The following is a 24,040-nucleotide window of genomic DNA, read 5'->3' on the forward strand; positions in this document are numbered from 1 at the left end:
TCAGAACCAGAACCGAACGTGGAGAAGCAACATTAGGTTTTTATGCACCACAAATCTGGAATAAACATTCAGAAAACTGCAAAACAGCTGGAACACCGAGTTCATTCAAACCCATTTGTTTAGAGTTGCTTTTGAACCATAAAAGGTCTTGTTGGTGGATCACAGCGGGGCCATCCGTCTGCTGCGCCGTTTGAAATGATCTTTTGCTTGATTGCTTCACCGGCTGACAAATGGTGCGCACCCACTGATTGCACATGAAGGCTCCCAGCTTAAAAGCAAAGGTGGTTTAATTGATTCCTGCTCATTTGCTCATAAGTTACAAACCTGGTTTATCCCAGACATTGTTTAACAAGTCTGTAAATCATAAATATGACTTTAAAACAGGCGGGATGATGCTCTCCGCCTACGTCACTGCCCCTCCGAATGCTGCGCCTCAACTGCGCAGCGCTGCAGCTCTTTAAGCTGTGGCGAGACTTACGCAGTGGCGCTATTCGCATGCAGAAATGATCTAGGTTTTATCCGCTGGAAGCGCGGGGCGCTGTTTGCGTGAAAAGAGACAATGCCCCGATGTGTTTGGCTGCAAATCGAAAATCGCCTGCCCCTGAAACGCATGTGCAGGTTTGGATTAACTGCTGTTATGTTTTAAGGCACGGTCAGTTTAAGCGCCTTTAATGTAGATGAGGTGATAACGTTGCCTTCCCTCAGGTCCTTTTTTTTTTTTTTTTTTTTCAGGTTAGGCTCAGCTGCCTGATCGAGGTTACATTACAGCCGAGGGGATGGTGGCGGAGATGGCGAGCTGTGGAGCGGCGTGCTACCTGGAAGACGGGTGAGTTTCTCCCCGCCATCGATTACCAAAGCAAAACAGATAAACGCGGAGGGTCTTCTGTCGCTTTGCGCACAGGAAGTGGGGATCTTTTGTTTTGTTGTCGAGCCGCGGCTCATCAGTTTGTGTAAAACAGACCAGCAAGCAGAAAACGCAAGCTGCGCTTCCTTGTTGTAATAATAATAATAATAATAATAATAAAATAAAAAAACATGTAAAACTGAAAGTAGTTTCAGACATAAAGGGGAAGGAAGTTCTGTCCGTTTGTTGGCGTCTCTGCGGAGCACGCTGTTGTGTTGTTACACTAGTTGGATGAGTCACCGACAAAACCGTGTCATTCACGTTGTGCCAAAAAGAAAGTTATATGATCAGCATAGTTCGCGACTCTTTAATAACACCGGAAAACACGCCAGCTTCATATTTACAGTTTGGTATTGTTGTTATTTATTGTATATTTTAGACACTCCAGATGTGTTATAGTAAAAAAAACAAAAAACAAACAAAAAAACCAAGTCATCAGTCACTTCCTCTATCATTGTTACCCACTTTATGTTATTGCAGCAGGTGAGCTGATACTCATGACTCATTCTGCTCAGTGACATACAACACTGCGCAGGTTCTGTTTGCGCCATCAACTGCATGGAAAAGTCCCCATATGAGCCCTGAGCATCACACCGGCTCAACACTGCGGTGTAATATTAAAATCAAGTAGCTGCAAGTTTTAACTGAACAGCATGTATATATTTTCTGGAGAAATTTTAAAACAATGAAAAGGTTTTGGTCCAACTTTTCTAAATGTGATTCATCTACAGTAGAAGCAGCTGTGGGTTTTGTTGACCCGCGCCTGTACTTTTAACACTGCTGATCACAGTATGTGAATCAATAGGCTAAAGGCGTTGTTGAGTTTTTAAAAAAATGTTTTCCTGGATCAGATGGGAAGACGGATGCATCAAACTGCAGCCCTTTCTTTTGGGATTCCTCAAGGCCATGTTCTTTTTCCGTCTGTGCTGCTTTCTTAGGCAGCTGAGATTCATAGCTGCTATGGAAAGAAATATCAGATTGACAGTCACTTAAGGTTTATTAATATTATGATTTGAGAGCTCACAAAATCAGACACGGCTGTACAGGTTGAAGTGAAGAGATGAGGTTTATATCCGAGGAGAGAAAATTAAAGCAAAAAAAAAAAAAAAAAAGGCGCTCCATTGCGGAGCTCTGGGAAAATATTGTGTGACGATTCACACAAGTTCATAAGCATTAAAAAATAAAGACATCAGATTGATAAAGTGAAAAGACATTAGCCGGTAATAAAAATTCCCACCACATAAATGATCTATTTTAATTAAAGGTTGGATGCAATTTTTTTTCCCCACCCAAACTTTGAACATCGGCCTAATAAATGAGGTCAGTGAATGTTGCGTTACAAATTCACATGTTTCTTTAACGTTTCCTGCAAATCATCGGGATTTAGTCTAATCTGACATGTTGGTTTTATCCATTTCAATGTTTTGCATTTTGCTTTTTTTTTTTTTTTTTGTCTTGCTCTGAAACCGTCTGGGATTCTTGAGAAATGTTATTAAAAGAAACAAAAAAACTTCACAGACCTATAAACAGCAGCAACAACAACACATTTTCAGTTTAACGCTGATGATTAATTAGAAGCACAGATTTAAGCTTAGTATAAACCCTAACCCAACGTTTGTTGGGAAAATATTGGTGGATGTTTATTATTATCAATCACAGAAGGCACCGCCTTGTTGTCTATTGCAACTTTAGAGGTAAACCAGCACATGATATGACAAATGTATTGTCATATAATTTTCAGTGCTTGCAACTTTTATATTATAAAGGACATTTTTAGTGCAGAAATTGTTGTGAAATGTATTCCAAGTGTTTGAATGTGCATTTTACATGCTAAAATCAGCCAGTTGGACACATTTTCTTGGTTAGCAGATATTCACACCTGACACAAATGACGTTGCTCGCATAGTGTAGTGAAGGTCACATAGTGGAGTAAGCACAGATGAGAATGACGAGAAGTAAAAAAAAATAGGCATATATCAGAACTGATACCATCACAAATGGTTAGCATTGTGGTGGCACGCTATAGGGATAAAACACGAACAGGGAAGCTGGTTGAAGTTGGATAAAATTGAATGCTGCATAATTCTGGCAGAAAACACGTTGAAGGCAACAAAAAGAAAACGTGCTGCTTGAGCTACAATCGAATGGTTTAGCTCGGTGCTTCTCGATTCCAGTCCTCAGACCCCCCTGCTCTGCATGTTTTAGATGTGCCTCTATTCCAGAGCAGCTGATTCAAATGACTGCATGACCATCAAGTGCTGCAGAAGCCTGTTAATCAGCCACATATTCAATCCAGGTGTGTGGCAGAAGGGAAACACCTAAAACATGCAGGGCAGGGGGGGGGGCCCGAGGACCGGAATTGAGAAACTCTGGTTTAGCTCAAATAGTATTAATGTGTTGTTTGTGGCAGGTTTTGGTAATTGGTTTAGAGTTCTCCATCCAATCAGGCTGAATTTGAGTCATTTTTGAAAGAACTTTAAGTTTGTAAGGGCAGTAATTTATTGATATAGGGACTGAAAACAAATGCGCGCCATGTATTTCAGATTTTATTTGTAAAATAAATTTAAAATATCTATGTAGGGGTTGGCGAAATGACTGACAAAGTATCACAAGAGTATTTCATATCAGTGTATATTGATAATTATTGATTAGTTTTTTTGTTTTGAATTTTTAAAATACTGCCAAAGTGGGGGCATGAACTTTTCTCACAATTTACTCAATTTTCTCATGAAACTGCTGCTGTGCATGTTACTCAACAGGTTGTTGCTAGGTAACCAACGAGTGAATGAGTTGGTGCCACTAACCTTGTTTGTCTGGCCTAGAGAGGTTGAGCGGCTAAAGCCTTTCCTCTGCCTACATCCCCCAGAATACTGGACCAGACTTCAGCGAAATGATCAATATTCTATTGTGATACATATTGTTATTGTTTATTGCCCGTCCCTCTATCTGTTTCTTCTTCTTTCACATAATACTTTGTGTCGCGCCATGACACGAAATTCCAATTAAATGCATTATAGATTGTGGCTGTAGCATGATTAAAAAAAAAATGTGGAAAAGTTCAAGAGTTGTCAGTAAGACACCACGGTCCAGTGGCAGCTGGTTTGCAATCGAATACGGCATCCTCGCAGTTTATCTTATCTTAGACGTTGACCCAGGACGTCAAGCGACAACAACAACCCTAACAAAGCCAACCTGAAACTAATCTGGGTCGGGTTCGCTGTGGAATACTGTGGGGCGAGTTTCTGAAAGGAATTAAAGCAGAGCAATCTAAAAACGCACACAGGGTGTTTGCTTGTCTGAAAACATTTAAACAACCCCAAAACCCACATGTCAGAGGAAGCGATCATTGCCAAGGCAACCAGCTAATGAGCGCCGTGCAGCAGTTGTGGTGTTTCTATTTGGGAAACGACCTTGAGAGAAAGAAAAAAAGAGGGAATGAAAACACAGTTTTCCCTGGACGTTTGTTGTAAAGAAAAAGGAAGCCGCCGCTCCTTATCAGGATAAACAGCTGCCAGATGACATATTCCTATTTCCTAATTCACCATTTGGCTCGTGTTTGGGGGAGTTTTAACGTTTTTACGGCCGACGGAGAGAAACAGGAAACAAGACAGATGAAGTGTTTCACCACGCCTCCCTGTGGGTATTTTGCACTCTGCCTCGTCCTCCTAATAGACATCAGACATGTTGCCTCTTGTTGAAGCTCACATTGTAACAGCAGGCTGTCGAGCTGCTCTTCTTAAAAATAATAATAATAAAAAAATAAAACCTGTTTGAACCATTAAATAAATCAGACACTTTATGTTTAGATGAGCTATCAGGAGCAGAGAGCATACTCTTTTTACTCTTGTTTAAAACATAACCAATATGATACCAATCTAACAAAATCAGGTAAGAATACTTATTTGTTTTGACTTTGTTCCACAAGTTTAGGCCTCATACACATACAATCTGATAGATATAGAGGGGAAAATTACAGTGACTGTCTGTGAGTCGTTCTATTTTGTCCTCCAAGTCGTGTAGCATAAAAATGTGGCCTGTGTTCCTTCAGGGCCTGGAGGTTTTGTGTTTTAGTAGCACTGCTGTTACCTGGAGGCGCAACATAAAGGCAAAGTGTCGTCGTAACGGCGCTGTGCTGCCCAGAGATTCATTCTTTTCTTTTCTATTTGCTCCATTTTATGCAGACGATGTAGTTCTGTTGTCTTCAATGGCCCACGGTCAAGTTGTACCCCGATTTCTTACCAATGCATTTCCATTTGTTCCCTTTTTACTTCCATTTCATTGGTTTTGTGTCTACTTGAAGCATTACAAAGCCATTTATTTTTGCGTTTTGAACAATTGCGGAGATAAAAGATCCTAAAAAAAAAAAAGCTCAAATCTTACAAAAAGCTTATTTTCGTAGCATATTGTTTTGTAAAACCTTTATAATCAAACCAATTTCTATTTATTTTATTTGTGATCCATGTTTATACCTATGAAATATGACAAATTGAAACAACCTGGAGTAACTGCCTGCTATTAGATTTTGTTAAATAGTCACATTTCCTCAGTTACGAGTAGTTTATGAGTAGATTATCCTAAACCAGAGGTGGTGAAAGCAGGTACAAAACATTTCTCCCACAGGTATGAATTGCTGCACCTTAGGAAGGGATGGATCTCATACAGATCCGTCCCTTTTTCTAGGTTTTCAAACCTAGAAAAAGTCAAGTAAGAAATGACCAAAACCGGACAGGTACAAAACTGTGAAGGCATTTAATAACCAATGTTAATCTATCACTAAGTGTCTTTAAGTCGTCATAAACCCTCTAACTCAAAGTTCATTAGACCCACCATGTTTATTAAACATGGCGTTGCTGAAAATGGTTAGCCCAGGCGTTCACTACAACAGCAGATTTTGCTCCATTTACAATCCATAAAAATTGACCTCAGCACTTAAATTAATGTGGGCAATTAAACACTCGGCAAAAATGATTATTCACCCCAGTTATGCTTTAATAAGCAGAATAATTTGCTCATTAAGAAAATGTGATGGTTTCATTCACACACAAGATGACATTTTGTTTTCTTATCTGAACTCTTTCTTGGTATTGCTTTTGATAAAAGTTTAAATTTTCATCCACTAATGTTAGACATGAAGCTTGCTGGGAAAATTAAGGACTTGACATTTCTAAGGTCTCCAAAGGATTTTATTTAACGCTTTCCACAGCGTGATTACTAGGTTCCTGTTTTTCTTACACGTCTCACAATTCTCACTAATGTTCACTGGCAGAATTTGAGACTAAGATAAACTAAGTCCAGCATCGTCATAATGTTCGTCAGTTTGATCTGTTTGAAATAATTTTGCGTTTATCTTTTCTGTCTTACAGAGACGGGGAGGTCCCTGCCCTGGTGAACAAAGGTACTCACTTTCGGTCTCTTTATTTTATTGCTGTGAGCTTCTCTGTTTACTTTCACTTTGCCGGGAGGCTCATGCGACGCTACATCTTTTATGCGGTCTCTCTTCTCGGTGCTTTTCATATCATTTGCCTGAAAGGGCTGCAGTATGTTTGCAAAGTCATGTCAGCACGTTTGTTTTCAGTGGCGTCACGTATGCTAGCACAAACTAAACCAAGAAGAAAATTACTTCAAATGATCGTGATTGAATCATTAACCATTAAATTGTTACATACTGTATTTGTTAGTCCAGTTATATTTCAGAAATGGAAACCTGAAGCCATCTTTTAAAAGATTCTCGTTTACACCCCGGAACATTTTAGCTCGTAAAACACTTTGTGTAGTTTAATTTTCTTATACTTCCTATAAATAAAAACCTTAGAGATTTGTAAGATAACTTTGGTGAAAAAAACCCACCATCATAAGGAACCAGGAACCCAGCATACAGGCCAGGGATGAAGTTGTGGAGAAAGTTTAAAGCCGTTAGATTATTAATCATCCCTCAGATCTCTGTTCATGGAAACATGGCACATTTGTATGCTTCTATGTTTCCATGAACACATGGCACACTTTTCACTGCTGGAACTTGACTTGATCCTCATCTGAGGTTGCAGAATAACAGACCTGTAACACATCAGGCACCAAATACCAACTGGTGGTCACGTTTAGCTTCAAATGTTTTATTTTTATTTTTTTAAAGTCTACCTTTTTTAATTTTCACATCAATATCAGCATCTTTCTCAAGAAGTCAAAAAAAATCTACACATTCTTCCAGTGCTGTAACCAGTTTGCATGCGGGTTCATCTATACAAATGCCTGCGTTCATGCAAATACTTTATGCATCTGCAGCTGGGAGATAAACTATCTTCCCTACAGCAAACATCTTTGTTAACGTTTGGTTTTTAAATGTAAGTCTCCTTCCCTGCCTGAGATCATGGTCGCTCTGAGAAAGACTTTCAAAAACACTGCGTTTGTGTTTTTGTATCTCTGTCCTTTAGCTTTACGACTTCTGATCAATGATCTGACTATAAAACTTCATAAACCATTAGTTTTCTTTCTGTTAATTGTGCTTCCCTATCTCCCTGAAATAAGTCTGACCATTGTCTTGGCGGTTTATGACAAAGGCCTTTCATATCTGATTATTCATATCAGCACCCAGCTCTAGAAAGTTGTTTACCGACTGTGTGGCCTCTCCAAATCCCGCCTCGCAGGTTTACAGGCAACCTGTTTGTTCTCATCACTGAACTTCCAGACTCTGTCATCTTTACACACATTTCACAAACATGGACAAAGGCTTAGCAATTTCAACATATAATAAAAGTACAGCACAACTTTGCAATTTTGTGTTGTTAAAGTGTAAAATAGCACGTTGACTGATGAGAATTTTCATATTATCATTACATTCTTTTTCAGTTTTCATTCAACTCAAGACAAAGTTCAAATGAAAGAACAAAATGACTTGAATCATTGATTCTTAACATTTTGTCCCTCTAACTCAAAATCTCTGGGTAAAAGGGAAATGTAAAATTTTTTATTTGACTTTTTTTATTTTTCTTTCTTTTTTTTTTGCAACAAAAGAGCTGAACGTATAATGTGATATGATGGGAAGATGGATGGAGCTACTGGAAGAAAGTTAATTATAGGCTGCAAAGACTTGAAACTTTAGTTGAGGTTTTTTTCCCAGCAGGATGATAATGAATGAATTTCATATCAAAGCATAATCATATCTCACCGACTCTGTCAAATCCAATTTAGACTCCGTCTCAACACCTGCGAATGAATGTTTGAATACATTTTTATGCCGTCTGACTGATCTGGAGCAATTTAAAATCACCCGACATTTCAGTCTACGAGTGCACAACCGCACTTATCAGGATTATTTTAGGTTGGGCAATAAATCAATAACAATATATTTTATGATAGACGCATGATCAATGTCAATGTCGCTCCGATTCGGAAACGCACAGCATTCTGGGGTATGTAGGCAGAGGAATGGCTTCAGTTGATCATCCTTTCATGGCGAGCTAAGCAAAGCTGGTAGCATCAACTAACTCACTCTTTGGTTACCTAGCAACAACCTGTTGAATGACTTGGGCAGCAGCAGTTTCATGTTCTGCCGTTGTGCCTCATAACTGCTTGAAAATAAAACGCACCATGGAGTGGAAGAAGAAAATAAGTAGAAACTGTAGATGGAGGAGGAAATGTTACGTCACCAGTTTGACAATATTTGAAGCAAACAACTAAATGATTGTCAAAATCAAATGATATAAAACATCTATACCGTGATGCGTTTTTCAGTCGTCGTAATTCCCCTCCAACTTCACAATTATGTGCTCATTTCTGTTCTATTAGACAAAATACAAATAAAACACAGTGACATTTGTAGTTTTGAAAAGGTTCAAGGGGCACTGCAGTCACACAGACGAGTTTCTTCTTTTTTCTTTTTGTGATGTGTACTATGATGCTTTGACCAGCAGATGGCAGGCCACGTCCACACATTTGCAGCTTTGTCAAACTGCACAGTTGTACATGCAGGCATGCATTCTTAAGTGCACGTACGGCAACCACTCGGCTTGTTTGTTTTAATGGAGAAGAAAGAGACGGTCGGGTTACAAAGAGGGATGGTTTCATGCGGAACCCGGGACCTACGAGGCATACGAGGACGGGAGGAAGGAAAGAGGGTGTGGGAGAGGTGAAGCAGGGAGGTTGAGCAAAGTGAGGGAGGGAGATTGATGAAGGTGGCGCACTGATGGCAGCATCTGCTTGTTAATTCAAAGATAAAACTCTATGGGCTGAAGAAGAGGATGGTGCTCCATCCGTTAGACAGCGAGGCACTCATCCAGATGGCACTAACTGCTGGAGCAGAGAGTCCTCCGGACCCATCAATAAATATGTGCCAGCATGTTAATTCTCGGCACTTTGACATGCCTCTCCACACAGTTCATTTGTGGTTAACGCTGCATATATAAAAGGTGATGATGTCATTTAGCCATGCATAGGGTTTTTTCTTTTTTGGTTTTTTTTTTTAAGAGGGCGAAAATAAAACTCTTACGAAGGCTCTTTGACGAAGTCACTCTGGGGCTGCACCTGTTGCGGCTTTTAAAAATGTTTCTTAAAAAAACATTTTTTTTAAGAAAAATGTCTTCTTAGTGTAGTTTTGTCAGAAAACTGTTTCGCAGCAACAAGGGTCCTGAAACATTTGAGCGGCTGAGGTGTTTGCAGCTTTGAACAGACTTCGGTTTGTGAGAAAGTAGAAGAGGGATTAATTCACACATCCTGCTCCGTTTAGTACGAACGCCAATTTAAAATTGTATACGTATGTACAACTGTAAAAGGCCTCAGTGAAAACGTCTTTATACATTTTAAACTCTTCGGTGTAGAAACTGGTTGAAAATTGATCTGTTATTGTAGTCTATGGTTGGTTGTCTATGTTGGTCATCAAAAAGACACAACCAAATCTGTCAGATGGCTTTATTACTCTGTGCATGTAACTCAGAAACAGTCCAAATAGTTAGAATTTTTCTTTTCTTCATTTCCTTCCTTCTCACAAATAGTTTCTGTTTCCGTTTCAGAGTAGGGAAGGAAAGCCCACTTTTGACCCGTTTTTGAAACCTATTTTGCACATAAGTTTGCGGTGCATTTTTATCCCAAAGAAAAAGATTTTAAACTTCAAATATATCACAAACAAGATATCAACATATATGTAAAACCCTGACAGAAACCTTACATTGTAGCAGAAAGACTTTCAGAAAATGAGCAGCCGAGTACATTTTTGCGAGATGATGCAAATGTTTTTGCGAGGGAATTTAAAAGAAAAAAGGAAATAGATTCCCCCATAATCCCTAGAGAGCCCCGTAGGTTATAACACAAAAAGTGTGAATGTAAAAAGAAAACAATCAAACCTTTTTAAAATGTTGCTTTTCTTTCCAAGTTGAATGTAATTGCAAGGTTATAGACATGTCATGATCGCTCAAGATTAATATTTTATTAAAATATAAAGGTTTGGCACTAGTTAAATAAGGATAAAGCAGTTTTAACCGATTTGTTGTTTGCAGATAACCTGTCGGAGGGCGACAGCAGCAGTTCAGGTGAGCAGTCGGCTTTTAGTTTGAAGTTTTAAACCTTTGACTGTGGTAAACCTTTTTTTTTTATCTTTTGTTTGACCTGTCTGTAACAGAGGCTTCAGGGGCGTCCACTGAGGAGAGCTCAGATGAGGAAGATGAAGAAAATGATGACGAGCAGGAAACTTCTGGTGAGATGCTTTTCATCGTTCACTTAGATCGTCTGTCTCTAAAGTAATACTCTGTCAAATTAGGAGGCACAATGATAATACAAAGTTTGAGAAGAAATGGTAGGAAAAGACACGTGCTTCGTTAGGCATAAGAAAATAGACAAATGCATGATGCAAGAGTGTCAGTAAGTGTCAAGGCGTTGTACGTTGTTAGTTTTAAAATAAAAAAAAGAAAAAGTGGTAAAACTAAAATAACAGCCCTGAAACCAACGAGTTTTAACTTCCTCCAAATTAGTCATCCTTCCAGGAACAAATGCAAAAAAACTCCAAATCTATATTTCAGAGATGCTGAGAAGCTGAGTTGTTTTTGTTTTTTTTGACCTTTTAGAAAGCTAGACAGACTCTCCCCTCGACTGCTTTTTGGTTTTTTAAAAACAATCCATAAACTTCTCACACTGACCTCAAAACCCAAATGAAAGGAGAACACAGACGGCTACTCTGAAGATGAACTTTGGTGTGAAAATTGAACTGGAAACCACAAGACGACGTGTTGCTTTGAAGCATTTAAAAATACAAATCAAATATTTCTTACATCTTTTTTTACATACAAACTGTCTATATAACCTTTGACCCTTTTGAGTGGCCATTGAATGTATGAAGCCTCCTTATTTAAGTGCTTGCGAAGACCTTCGCTCTTATGTCTGCAGAACTGGCATTTTTGAAACGCGTACAACTTCTTAAAGGGACAGTAATTATCCTGATGATGATGATTGTGGAGCTTTGATGAAGAGGACTTTGAGACCAACTATAACAAATTGGATAACTACTTTACTTGTAAATTCAGTCCCTTTTGACTAAATCTTTCCAGTAACTTCCTACGGTTTGAACTGTAATGTAATATATAATGGCCTGTTTCATAATGCAAAACATATTTTATTAGATTAAGGGTGGACTGGGCCGACCACTCCGTAACGTTAACCTTGTTCCTAATCTTTCTGGTTTTGGTTTCTTTCTTAAAGCTTTTGGGATCATTTGAATATACTGTTTTTTTTTTCCTGTGCTACTTTAAGGTTTATCCGATCCACTTTTCTGATCTAGTCTTCTGAAAAATGTCTGCAACGACACATTTTGCTCATATTTTGCATAGATAAGAGCCACCTGTTTGTTCAAAATATAGTAAATGTCGTCACTGATTGAGCCCCGCACTAATATTTGAATTAATCATGCACAGAATCATCATCAGATCTGGTGGTTTTCTATTACTCTACTACCCCAACTAGTAAATTATTTTCTATGTAGAAATTACATCTTTACTAAAAACTCTGATTTGATCTGGTTCGTGAATTAAACTGCTATATTTTTAAAATAATCATATAAACTAGAATTGCATTTCTTAGTATCTTTTTTTATCCTGTGTGACCTTTTTTTTTTATTGCATTCCAACTTTCATCAGAAGGGGGCGCTGAAGACGATGAAAAGGGAGAAGGTAAGACAATGTAAACAATACAAGATTTATGTTGTGCCTGGAATTATTGTGAACAATTTTGCATTTATCTGCGTTTTTCGTACATTTTCTCTGCAGACGACAAAGAGGAACATAAAAACGGTAAGATATGTAATAAACCTGATCGTTTGCTCAAGCTGCTCCTCGGTTGTTTAGATGCTAATGGCCAAACTGTCTGAGCTGTTGCTACTTTACAGGCAGTTTTACATTTTCAGTTTTCCACAAGTTGCTAGATGAGTTTCATTCAATGCTCAGCGGCGTCACTTTATAATAATACTTGTTGAAATAACTAAATGGAATCAGTAGACTTATTTCTTTATATATATAATGGAGAAGTGGGAAAATGTCTTGAGTACTACTATAAGATGAGTTTAATATCACTTTGTCTTTAACGTAAGCTGGAGACATGCCTAAGGTCATTCACGCAGACATAAATAAAGATGTACTTGTTGTATTTTTTCTGGTAAAATAAAGGTTGAATAAATCTTAAACTGTGCTTTAAAGAATCCCATGCTGCAGGATTACCCAGCTCCGCTTTGATCCGTTTCAGTGTTTTTAGACTTTAGAACTGCCGATGATTAAATGCATTAAATATTTCTTAAATAAATATATAAATTAGCCCTTTAGCGTAGCACTGAAACAGAAACTGCAAACCAGATGCAAAATGTAGCTTCATCAAAAAGCGGCAGCAATTTTTCTTACGGTGCCTTATTTATTTCAGTGCACAACTGAGATAAAGATTCTTTCTTTTTTGAAAGCTTGTGCCTCCACTGGGAGGGAACGGTGCCATTTGGCCTTTGTGTAACTCTGATTGATCTTTGATTTTAGACCAACCAGATTTTATGTTTTATTACCCATCAAAAGTGGCTGTGTTTCTCGAATGAGCACTAATTAAATTATGTAGACAGTTCTTTACTTGAGCTTTGCTGTAGCGAAAGAGGAAAGACGCTGTATTGATGAATTGGCAGACAGCACAGACTAGATGTTGCAGGGGGATTTTTACTCGCAGATTCTTTGATCGAGTTCAAAAATGAACCAGCTTGGTTGTAAATGTTTGTAAAGGAACATACATTGATCCTGGGGGATGTAGATTTTAATCTCGGCCATAAAGTGACATGTATCCTATGGAAAACAGGGAATTCTGGGTCTGAAGGAGCAGGAGCTGAGCCTCACGCTGCTGCTGTAAATGGGAGAGGTGAGCGAATCGTATGATGATGTAGCATCGATGTTGCGCCACCGACTTTGTTTCAATGCTTTTGTTTATGTATCCTCCTGACAGATGAACGACTTAAGTTATGCTGTGAAAAATGCAAATCCGTCCATCAGGTGAGCTCAGAAACCAGATGTGTTTTATATATATTGTTTTGTTTTGCTGGTGCCGTGCTGTGACTCTGCACCAGGTTAGAGGTTTCTTCAGTTTCAGCATTTTTGCCAAAGTCATATAAAATATAGTTTCCAAATTTTATGTATTAAGGGGAACAAAAGCTATCTAAATTAACCTGGTCTGCAGCATAGTTTCATTTAACTGAGACCCATTGCCTGATGGCAGGACAGGTTTTGTGGTAGAGAAAATTTACGGTCCATAAATTAAGTCGCCCTGTGTCGCCTTGAAGAAGCAGAACGACCCCAGAAACATTGTCATTACATCTGACAGTCACTGTATGATTTTTTACATTTTTTTTCCTCAAATGCTGGATTAAGTGATTTCCTGATTCCACGGGTCAAGCCTCGGTTTCAGTGTAGTTAAAACAGTTAATTCATAATTTAACAAGAGGAAATTTACTTTTCCTCACAGGGCTGGGTGGCTCTGCATCGCTTTTTAAAATAACACTATTTTCGTATTTTCTCTGGTTATATTTTTTTAAATTAAATTTATTATGGTCTGAAACATCTAAATGTTTCAGACCATAATAAATTTAATTTAAAAATGACGAAAAAAGCTAATTGAGAAGAAATCTGAAAATACATCTAATCAGCAATCTGTATTTTGCAGATGACTTTTTTATAAGCCTAATTTCCTATTTTATTCATCTTATTTGTATTGCTGTTGTACTGTTATGATGATGAGTTGTGTGCGTTTCTGACAGACTCACGGCACGGAGCTTGTTACTCCTCAGAGGATGTCTAAGGGACGTTTCCAGTGAGTGAGACGCGGCGTCTCTGCAGCAGATTTCGACGCAGTGAAACGCGCCGCCACTCATTCTGTGAATGTTTGTAGGTTGGCGCTGGAAGGAGAAGGAACGTACGAGTGCTCGGTCACCGGTCTGGTCTTCCAAGCAAGCGAGCCGGTTCTGGTGCGGTATTCTATCCTATCTTGGTCCAAGTTTGGCTCCTTCCTGCCGAACTCCTGGAAGTTCGCCGGACCGATCTTCAACGTCGACACCGTCAACAAGGACGCGTCCGTCCTCACCTCTATCCAGTTCCCCCACTCCATCTGCTTAGCCCGTAAGAACATCGGCGCCTTCTTGTAACGTCTTTTTAACAAGGCGCACGGTTTAAAAGAGCTGAAATCAAACTGGTGTGTTCCCAAAGATCCAGAGGAGGACCTGACCTTCAGCGTCCTGCACGTTAAAGACAACCGTCCCCTCATTGAGCCGACCGCAGACCACTCAGGAAGCCACGTGAAGTGGAACGTGACATCCCTCTCGCCGGTCGGTCCCATCATTCAGAAGTCAGGGTCCGTGGAGCACCACGGGGTGGTTCTGGTCTACAAACAGCTCGGCAGCGACACCAACAACTACAGCTTCCACGTCTACCTAGCGACAAACAGCTCCTCCGACATTAAAGTAAGCACCGCGCAACTTAATGTCAGTCAGTCGTCTCTAGTGAGGAACCAGAGGCATTCTGGGGGAGTTTTGGCTGACAGCAGCTCTGCTGTTCCAGAGAGGAGTTTATATCCACTCCTTATCAGTAAGCATTTAATCACATGATAAATCAAAATGAGTTTGATAATTAATGATTAATTATCTAATGACTAATATTATTTGAAAGGCAATTTTGCAATTGCAATTTTACTCCAGACGTCATCATCCATTTTATTTATAGCTTCTGTTTAACATGGTTTCTACTTCCGTTTTATTTATTGTTTTTGGTTGTGTTTTATTTCGGATGTTTAAAATACCTTCGTTACAAAATTAATGTTTATTGGTTTTTGAGAGAGTGAATTTGCATTATGATGACATTTTCAATATATTACCGGTACTTCAAAATGACCTCAAAACGACAATTTTATCGCTTATCGCAATAATTACTGGGACAATTTATTGTGACAGGCCTACTGATAAGAATGAATGGCTCATTTCTGGCATTTTAATGATACATTTAAGTTATTCCTTCACCACAGTGAGATGGTGGTACAATAAACACTCTTAATGAATTTTCATATCAGGTTTTCTAAAGTGTTCCCGGTAATAAATCTTAAGTCCACAAATATTCAGAAATGTTGAGGTCAAGAGTCTTAATTTCAGCCTTTTTTCCCTCTGTTTTAAAATCTCTCTTTTTCTAAAAGTTTGCAGCAGATTGCCAAGCGGCCTGGGTTTCAGACCAGGAACAGCTGCACTGATGACTGTAGCCGCGGCTCTAACACTGAGCCATGACCTAAAACCAGCTTTGATACAAGTTTAGGATTATTCTCTTGTTAAACACATAATTGAGTCCAAATTCAACTATCTGTTAATTTCAGGTGAAGATAAAAATTGAGCAGGTAGTTTTTTTTTTTTCTTGTTTGTTATTGTGCTATGCACCAGTACAACGGCAGTATGCACAAAAGCTTAAATGTGTTAAATGAGTTTAAACACATACAAATGGACACCTTTCATTTTTGCCAAATCGCACATCTCTTTTAATAATTTATTTGAAAATTACCTCCTTCAAGTCTGCTCTTTATCATTGTGACTAAATAGCGTAATCGTTGAGACAGTACAAGTTTTCTCCATGAAATAATTGAGAGATTTTAGGTGGGTTTTTCATTTGATGAAAAACTCACACCTGTTGCTATTTGTATGTAAATTTCACCTTAGGAAAATCCCAGTTCAAGTAAAGGATTACTGGTAAGACGATGAATGAAATTCATACACGTAATGGGAATATGCACAGAAACTGTAGCTGTGCTGTTATTGGCAGCATCTTGCAGCTGTGAAACAAAAGTAGTTTGAAAATTAGGTCAGATTTTTAAAAAAACATTCTGTAGTTTCAGGATCCTGTTTTATTCGTGATTTCAGTACCTGACTGTCACCAAACTGCCCGCTTAAAAACCTTTTTTAGAAAAAAAAAAAACCTTTCTTATCTAACAACTATCCACAAAATTTCAGTGGTGATGCTAAGAAAATGTTTCCGTTACATAATTAGATACTGTACATGTGCAATTACTGTTTAAACTTAATTACGTAAAGTCCCTTGAAAAGCCCTTGTGAATGGAAAATGTGAAATAATTACGGTATTTTTGGGGCAGTTTTGTCATAAAATTGACTGTTAGAAACTGTTGGGTTTCCAACATCTTCCACAAATAAAAATCTAAAAGGTGTGCCATGCCTTTTTATGCAACCCCTTTTACTTTGATGCCCCTAAATCTGCTACTTATTCCATTTAAAAGTCACCCAATTAGTAAATGGAGTCCACCTGTGTGTTATTTAAGTTTAGTAAAAATCTCTGACAAATTATATAAATTTCTCTGTATTTTTCTAGCCTTTTACTTAACTTAATATATTTCCCTTCAACTTAATAGTTGTGCATCACCTTGTTTGACAGATGTTGGTACAATTAGCATCGAGGTTTGTGGTTGTAATTGGACAAAATGTGTTAAAGTCTTGAGGGGGGTGAAGGCAGGTTTACACAGTTCCTGTGTCCAGTGATTTCTATTAATTTACAACTTTTTAAAAATATTCCTGAGTGACTAAATGGGTGTTTAGATTCAGGATTTTTTTTCCCCCCTTTGTGTGCAAGCACAACCAAAACAGGAGAGGGAAAAACAGCCAAAACAAAACAAAACAAAAAGAAATATACCGTCTCTACAGGGAGAAATATTCAACTCATCTCACACTTTTGATCAGCTCAACTGTCCGAGGCTAAAACTCCAGCAAAATGCCTCACCTTTGAAACCGCGTGTGGAAACCCTAAGAACAGGCGTAGAGCTAGAGGTGACTTTCACTTCTGTTCCTGTTTGCGGCCGTGATTGCTTTGATTTCATCATGCTTCACATTTCCAAACTTGCGTAACACAGTGGTCACTAGCATTACTCCCTGCCTGATGGTAATGTTGAGCTTTTTTTGTGAGGAGGTAAAAAAGTCAGAATACATTTTTAAAAAAGCCAGAGAGCGCCACACACACGCCTTTGGACGGCTGCATTACGGGAAGCAGAGCAGCTGTGATGTCATTCGGGAAGTGTGAATGTGGCTGCATGAACATGAACGTGTGGGCCTGGGAGGATCCAGCTGATGAATAATAAAACCAGATGAGAGATGCCAGTTCTTTAAATATGTTTGCAGTCAGTTTTTCCCTGCGGTTTCTCAGCTTTCGTGATTCTTTTGTTCACCAGGCTGAACTTGGAGTGACCTCTTCCTGCAAACCACCGTCGTCGGGGTTATTTTTATCCCACCTGTTGTTGTTGCTGAGAAACCAAGCCTCTTCTTCATCTTGTTTTCTCTCTGTGCTGCTGCCATTTCAGGATATAGGCAAACAAGTCCGGGGCTACAAGAATCGATACATGAAGATCGATAAGCCTCCCACGTGTAAATTGGACGAGGGGACGTATCGCCTCGTGAGCGAGCCGGAGGGGGAGATCAAACCTGAGGTGTGTCTCTTTGCGTGTGGATAAGTCATGTTCATAAAGCATAATTTAGACTGGATCATGGTCTATGCAGTAAAAATTATGTCAAACATCTTGGGGAAACTCTTTGAGCATTCTCAAGCCTGAAACATTGAAAATTGTTTAAAACTATTAGATTTTAAACAATTATAAACAGATCACTTGTGATCTGTTTTTTTTTTTTTTTTACTTATTTATGTCTTTATAAGATTCTCCCAATCAGTGGGATCATTTTGTACCTCTTTAAAAAACATAAACAGTTTTACCCAGCCTCATTTTAACAGTATTTGAGAAACATATAGAATGGCCATTGCCTTCCTATACAATTCTGCTCGATTCTCATCTCTTCAGTGCTCCATCTGGGCTTTCTGCCATTGAACTCGATTTGTCCGGTAGAATTTCAATCGAGCCAATCAGTGAACAGCAGGAGAAGTTGTGACTGGTTGCCGTTTATTTTCTGTGATGTTTTAGAGTCGTAGTTTTAGCAACAGCAGTGGAGGAAGTGAACGAAGCCCTTCAATCCGTGTTTTCTACGCTTCCAAATGCTGAGCGATTGAAGTCGGAGAAAGAGGAACGTTTAATACATTTCATAAGATCTCTGCGAACCAAAGAGTAGAACAAGGCGCTGATTGTTGTGGTTGCTAAAAAAAGTTTATTGAAAATGATTCATGTGGTGCATAAGAGATTTTATCAAGACTGTAGACAAAATTAACGTAATGTTTTACTCTACAGATTATGTTTTAGAGTTAATATGGTATTTATTATTAAAAACTTTTTTAGATGTTTGTCAGTTCATTTTAATAGTTCCATTTTTAATGTGAATGAGCCTACTCTGCTTTTAAATTGATCTGTGACGAGTGACTACCACTTCTGGAGGTTGTTATGAACCTGTAGCTACTGTGAGCCATGATGAGTGTGAGGTGGTGATTCAGTGACACAAAGCATAGACAGCTGCTGAAGATGCAGGAGTTCACGGTACGCACAGGCTGAATGGCAGCTCCAGAGACACACTTCAGTTTATTGAGAGGTGACCAAAGACCCAGGCCAAAGTACGCCATTTTGTTTTTCAGGTAGGGCTTATGGGAAGCTGGCGGACCAAAGTTAAATCTTTGGATTCAAAGGTTTAGCATCTGAATCCCAAACTTGGATACTTTTCTCTGTTCGAAAGGTTCCAAAAAACAGTTAAGTCAAATGAAATAAGTCCAAATTCTGTGGAAAATCCTTGACTTTAAACTTCGAAGAGAGACGTTTGATAGAACTTCGGATAAAAATAGATTTTAATCAGCTTAACTAATACTTTCATATACCCTAAAACTATCTCTACATACAAGTTGTGCTGGTTTTATGTTTGTCCAGATTTGTTGCGAAAGATTTCCATTTTCCATTTTTAATTGCATATGTTTGGTATTTTGTTTTGATCAACATTTCCGCAGACTTTCTGAAGGCCTTTCATTTGGCTGCCTTGCACCTCTTGGTTGACGTGGAGAAAATAGTCATTACCTTACAAAACTTTTAGGTTTTGTGTCTCACGGCTACTAAACCATGTTTGTGTCTCATTAAAGGAGCTGAAGTTCACGCTCGCTGTGACCAAGATGAAAGGCTACTTTGAAGCTTTCTTTGAGGAGCGGCCTCCTTTCAAACTGTCTCTAATAGAGATTAACACGGACGAGACTGTCTGGTCTGCCACCATCAGAGAAGGTGCCAGCGTGTTTATTCTCCTGCTAACATGTTTATGATGCTACACTGGCTTGAAAAAAAAATCCTTATTCTTCCATTTCAAATAGTAGCGTTAAATTGTGCCTCAAAATCTGGATCACATTTAATATCCATGTTGTTTTTTTTAAACTTTATAATAGAAATGCTTCCCAATTTATAGGATATTTTTGATAACATTGGTTGTGTAACAGTGTAAATTGATATGTTTAGTAGAGTTATTAAAATCAGAATTCGGTTACTCCATTCAGTGTATCGGTAGGTGGAGCATAATGAACACATTTTGACCATATCACAGCGATCTTTTAGGATTTAGGTGGAATTAATTGTATTCGTCAATATTTAATCACATGGGAGTCCGATAGCTCCCCGTGTCGTTTTGTTGAAAGCCGGTTTCGGCCGTCTGCTGAGATTTATAGTGGATGTTTTACCTTGATTATATTCTGTGTCGTGTGATTGATGTCCGTTTTTTTTTCTTCAGGCGACTGTGTGGACAACTCAGAAAAAAAGCCAAGGAAAAGGACAATCTGTACGCTCCTTATTCGGTCTTCGGTGGGAGACAGATATTCCTTCGTGCTTTTGGCCTCTGCAGTTTGACTCGAATCAATCTGTTTCTTGCAGCTGGCAGACAGGGAAGCAGCAGCCACTCGGAAGAAGAAACGGCCTGTAAAAGACCAAAGTGGCAGGACGAGTCAGGTGAATCATCATCCGTTTATTTGGATTACATTAAATTCAGTTTAATTAATGTGGCTCCGATTCAAAACAGATTATATACAGAAGTATGTGATCAGCTCAGTCTAATCATATTGAAATATTGTTATCAGTTGCATATGTTCCAGTGCTAGAAATTAATGTTGACAAGCCGACTATTTAAGATTTCTAAAGAAACATAGCTTACTGTCCCACAACAGTGGAGAGTTGGTTGCATTGAGAGTTTTAATTTTGATTTGATCCCTTATAATGAACATGCTGGGACTTTAGAGAACTGAAGTGAATAGAGACACTGGTTTAGGAAAACTTTTTACATAAAAGAAAAAGTAAGTAGTCAATAGCAGCTCCTTTAGTGGCTTCATCTAGAAGAACAACACATCTAAATAATGAGCTGTGAGATAATTGTAAAATCCATGGGATGAAAAACAGAGTAGGTATTGCTGGTCGCGCCAATAGCTTCTTTAATTGCTTTGTCTAGGAGATGAACAGAACTCTCACTGCAACTTGCAGGATAAGCTGAAGACTTTTACCTAAACTTTTTAGGTTTCTTTATGGTAAAATGAACAACAGTTCCACCTGGTACTGTCGGGGATAAGATATTCTTCATTTTAGTAATTTTGTGAAGGTGAAAAAAAAAAATCCTGAAAACCTGCTAAACATGGGATTACATTGTGTAAAACGAGCATATCCAAAACATCTGAGGTTAAAATAAATAGCTTTTTTTTATTGCGTTTTTTTTTTTTTTTTTTCTCAGATGGAGTGAAAGCAGGGAAGACTCAGGGTCAGGACTTGTCAGAGAAGCAGCTCCTGAAGATCGCCCGTCAACTTGGAAAAGAGTGGAAGGAGGTGGCCATCTTTCTGGGCATAGAGAGTAAATATGTGGATGACCTCCAGGTTGCGGAAAACTGTGTGAGCATGCAAAAGCTGAAAATGCTGTTGGAGTGGAAAAAAAGGCAATCAGGAAAAGCTACAGCACACCACCTGTTGTACAGTTTGAATGATTTGGACTCCTTGTCGATCGAGGTTCGTAAGGTACTGAAAGGTATGACCAAAGAATACACACATTCTTGTCTTTCTTCCCCCTTCCTAACATAAAGTCTTTTTTGTGCACAGCTAAAATAGTTCTTGATCAGTAGTTCCTTGAGCTTTCTTAAGGTTTTTGTGATTTGAATGCTTTTTTACTAACTTTCCTGACCATTATTACATTTTAGCCAACTTCACCAAGCCTGTGCCAGAGGCCAGATAGATATTTTTTTCTTTTTTTTTTGTAGCTACAGTTGGGTTGAGCGACAAACCTGACTCTGATTCAAGCAAAATTAAATAAAGTATGAAGATGATTATTTAAAGTTTTGATTTTCTTGGTTTGGAGCTGAAGAGGCTCCTCTGCCACAATGTTGTCTGCTGAAAGGTGCTAGCTAACGACGAATATTTGATTACCAAGCTCTGGGGTGTTTTAATAAAACTACGACCTACTTACATTAAGAGAAAGAAGGTTGTACTTTCTATCAATGACAAGGAAACTGAAGCATCACGTCATGTGGCACAAAACAGGTAAACCCCGCAAGATCAGTCAAACATGTATTAATGGAAGATGAGGCATAGAAAAAAAACCATTAATGAAATGTTTGTGTGGGGCGGCGCAGTTGTCACAAGCAGGACTTTCAGTCAGTTTTCTTATTGGTTTTGCGTGTCTCTCATTACATTTACTGCTTTATGGAAAAAAATGAATACTTTTTCAAGGCTGAACTGAATCAAATTTATATGTTTTTTTTTTTTTCTGTTTTTAGGTATGATGGACAACCGAGCTGATAAGTAAAGAAGAAATGTGTTCAAAAACTGAAATATCTGTTGCTTCATCAAATGAACGCAACGAGGAGCTCAGGTGTGCAATGAAGCAGCGTCGACCTGTGGACCAAACTTCAACTTTTTCCTTTTTGTTTCCAGTAACATTTTAAAATCTCCATGTGAATAAATTCAGATGTGCGCCTTTGTTTTCTGTGAAAAGTACAGACTAATGATGACGTCTTTGAGTAACTATGTTTATGAATGACGCAGAGGTCGTTGAGAGGTTTGGTAGCTATTTATGTTGCCCATAGCAAACGACAACGTAGGTGCTACAGTCCTGGAACTGCAAAAATCATGAACAGTTTATTTTGTAACATATAATGTTTCAGTTTAAGGTGAAACCTTGTGAAATACTTAGTGAAAACAACCAGGCATTAGAACAGATCTGTGCTTCTGTTTAAAGATTTACAGACTGAATTTGTGTATTAGAAGCTTTTATACTCATTTTCTTCCTGTCCTGTACATATCATTTTTTTTAAACCAAGATCTTTTTTTTTTTCCCGAATTGTGGTTTATTTTTCTACATCTGTTTAGACTGTATGTCTATTAGTGTCTTATTTTATATTTGCTATGTTTGTGAGAAACTATACAGAAATGCAACATGTCCAAACTGTCATGTTTTAATGTGGCTCAGGAGTTATTTCCTTTTGTCTTCAGTCGAGAATAATGTATATTGTTTGTAAAGCTTAAACTAATTTGTGTATTTCAAATGGATACTGTAAAAAAAAACAAAAACTTCTTCTACTTGTTCTTGATTTAAGGCTGGATTTGAGTATAAATCTGGGAAATGTTTTTCTGAAACTGCTTTGGAAATTTGTTGCACATATTTAGAACCACTAAGGTCAGTAAAACAAACTTGACTGGACCAAACTCTGGGAGATACATTAAGTTAAATTACTTGAAACATTGTTTTGTCAACACTTTTACAGCGTAACTGACGCAGCCATATTTTTTACAACTGAATCATTTCTTATGACGTCCAGATATTGATTAGCATTCAGAAAAGCAGCTTTACAGAAGTTACAGCGGATGTTTTTATTTGTCCTTATTTTCGTCAGGTCTGAATCCCTCCAACAATTTTATAAAAATAAAAGTTGACTCTTAAAATGAATAAAACTTGAGATGGAGTTATGTTTTAATTTATTTTGTGTGATTATAGCCCTGTTTCTAAAAAAATAAAATAAAATTGGGACAATGTACCAAATGAAGATTCATTTGGTACAGTTTTCTTGTTTTGTAGTTGATTCTCATGTGAAAGGTGTGATTTGACCTTTTTATTTGTTCTTTTCCTGTTAAATCTGTTAAAAGAGTGACAGCTCTGGCTACTACATAAGAGAGATGTTTTTGGTCAGTTTTCTGCTAAAACTGAAGAGGTTTTATGTATTAAGCCATTTATTAATGGATGCATCCTGCAACTACTGCAAATATCAGTGAAATATTGTTGCACTGAAAGGTGTGGTGTGGAAGGAAAAAAAAAAAAGTTGATTCTAGTTGACACGCAGTTTCTAGTTGATGCTCATCTGGAAGGTGTGATTTGGCCTTTTTATATTTTTGCCTGTTAAATCTCTTCCAAGAGTGACAGCTCTAACACATAACAGATATTTTGGGACAGTTTTCTGTTAAAACAAGAGAGGTATCAATGAATGTATCCTCCACTGCAAATTTCGGTAAAATACACTCAATATTAAATTTTAAACTCTCTCTTTTGTTAAGAAAGAGTTTACTAACGTTAGTAAATGTTAGTAAATTTAACATTTACCAATGTAAAATTATTTCTCCTGTTTATCTTAAAATTTCTGTTGTCATGATTTAAAAAGAGTAAACCGTGTTGGATTCACCCAACCACTAACTGTGAAAATATATATATATTTTTTGCTTATCATTCAAATTCTTTGAAAA

The 24,040-nt window shown here is 38.0% G+C and overlaps 1 protein-coding gene across 5 annotated transcripts; it reads left to right on the top strand.

Annotated features, from left to right (window-relative positions):
• The first annotated feature begins 457 nt into the window (after window positions 1–457).
• Window positions 458–23,262, top strand: LOC116708288 (uncharacterized). Of its 5 annotated transcripts, XM_032546167.1 has the most exons (18): window positions 458–618; window positions 738–826; window positions 6,268–6,299; window positions 10,390–10,422; window positions 10,512–10,586; window positions 12,019–12,051; window positions 12,148–12,171; window positions 13,205–13,264; window positions 13,349–13,395; window positions 14,157–14,209; window positions 14,288–14,514; window positions 14,602–14,855; window positions 17,732–17,857; window positions 19,435–19,570; window positions 20,067–20,114; window positions 20,207–20,281; window positions 21,051–21,338; window positions 22,084–23,262. In XM_032546167.1, the coding sequence occupies exons 1-18, from the start codon at window positions 568–570 to the stop codon at window positions 22,110–22,112; spliced, it is 1,680 nt and encodes a 559-aa protein (XP_032402058.1). In that variant the 5' UTR covers window positions 458–567; the 3' UTR covers window positions 22,113–23,262. The 5 variants fall into 5 exon arrangements, with proteins under 5 accessions (XP_032402058.1, XP_032402057.1, XP_032402059.1 ...); XM_032546166.1 differs by having other exon boundaries at window positions 21,051–23,262; XM_032546168.1 differs by having other exon boundaries at window positions 489–618; window positions 733–826; window positions 21,051–23,262.
• Window positions 23,263–24,040: the final 778 nt, after the last annotated feature.

The sequence above is a fragment of the Xiphophorus hellerii genome, chromosome 18, assembly GCF_003331165.1.
Source record: "Xiphophorus hellerii strain 12219 chromosome 18, Xiphophorus_hellerii-4.1, whole genome shotgun sequence".
Taxonomy (NCBI): domain Eukaryota; kingdom Metazoa; phylum Chordata; class Actinopteri; order Cyprinodontiformes; family Poeciliidae; genus Xiphophorus; species Xiphophorus hellerii.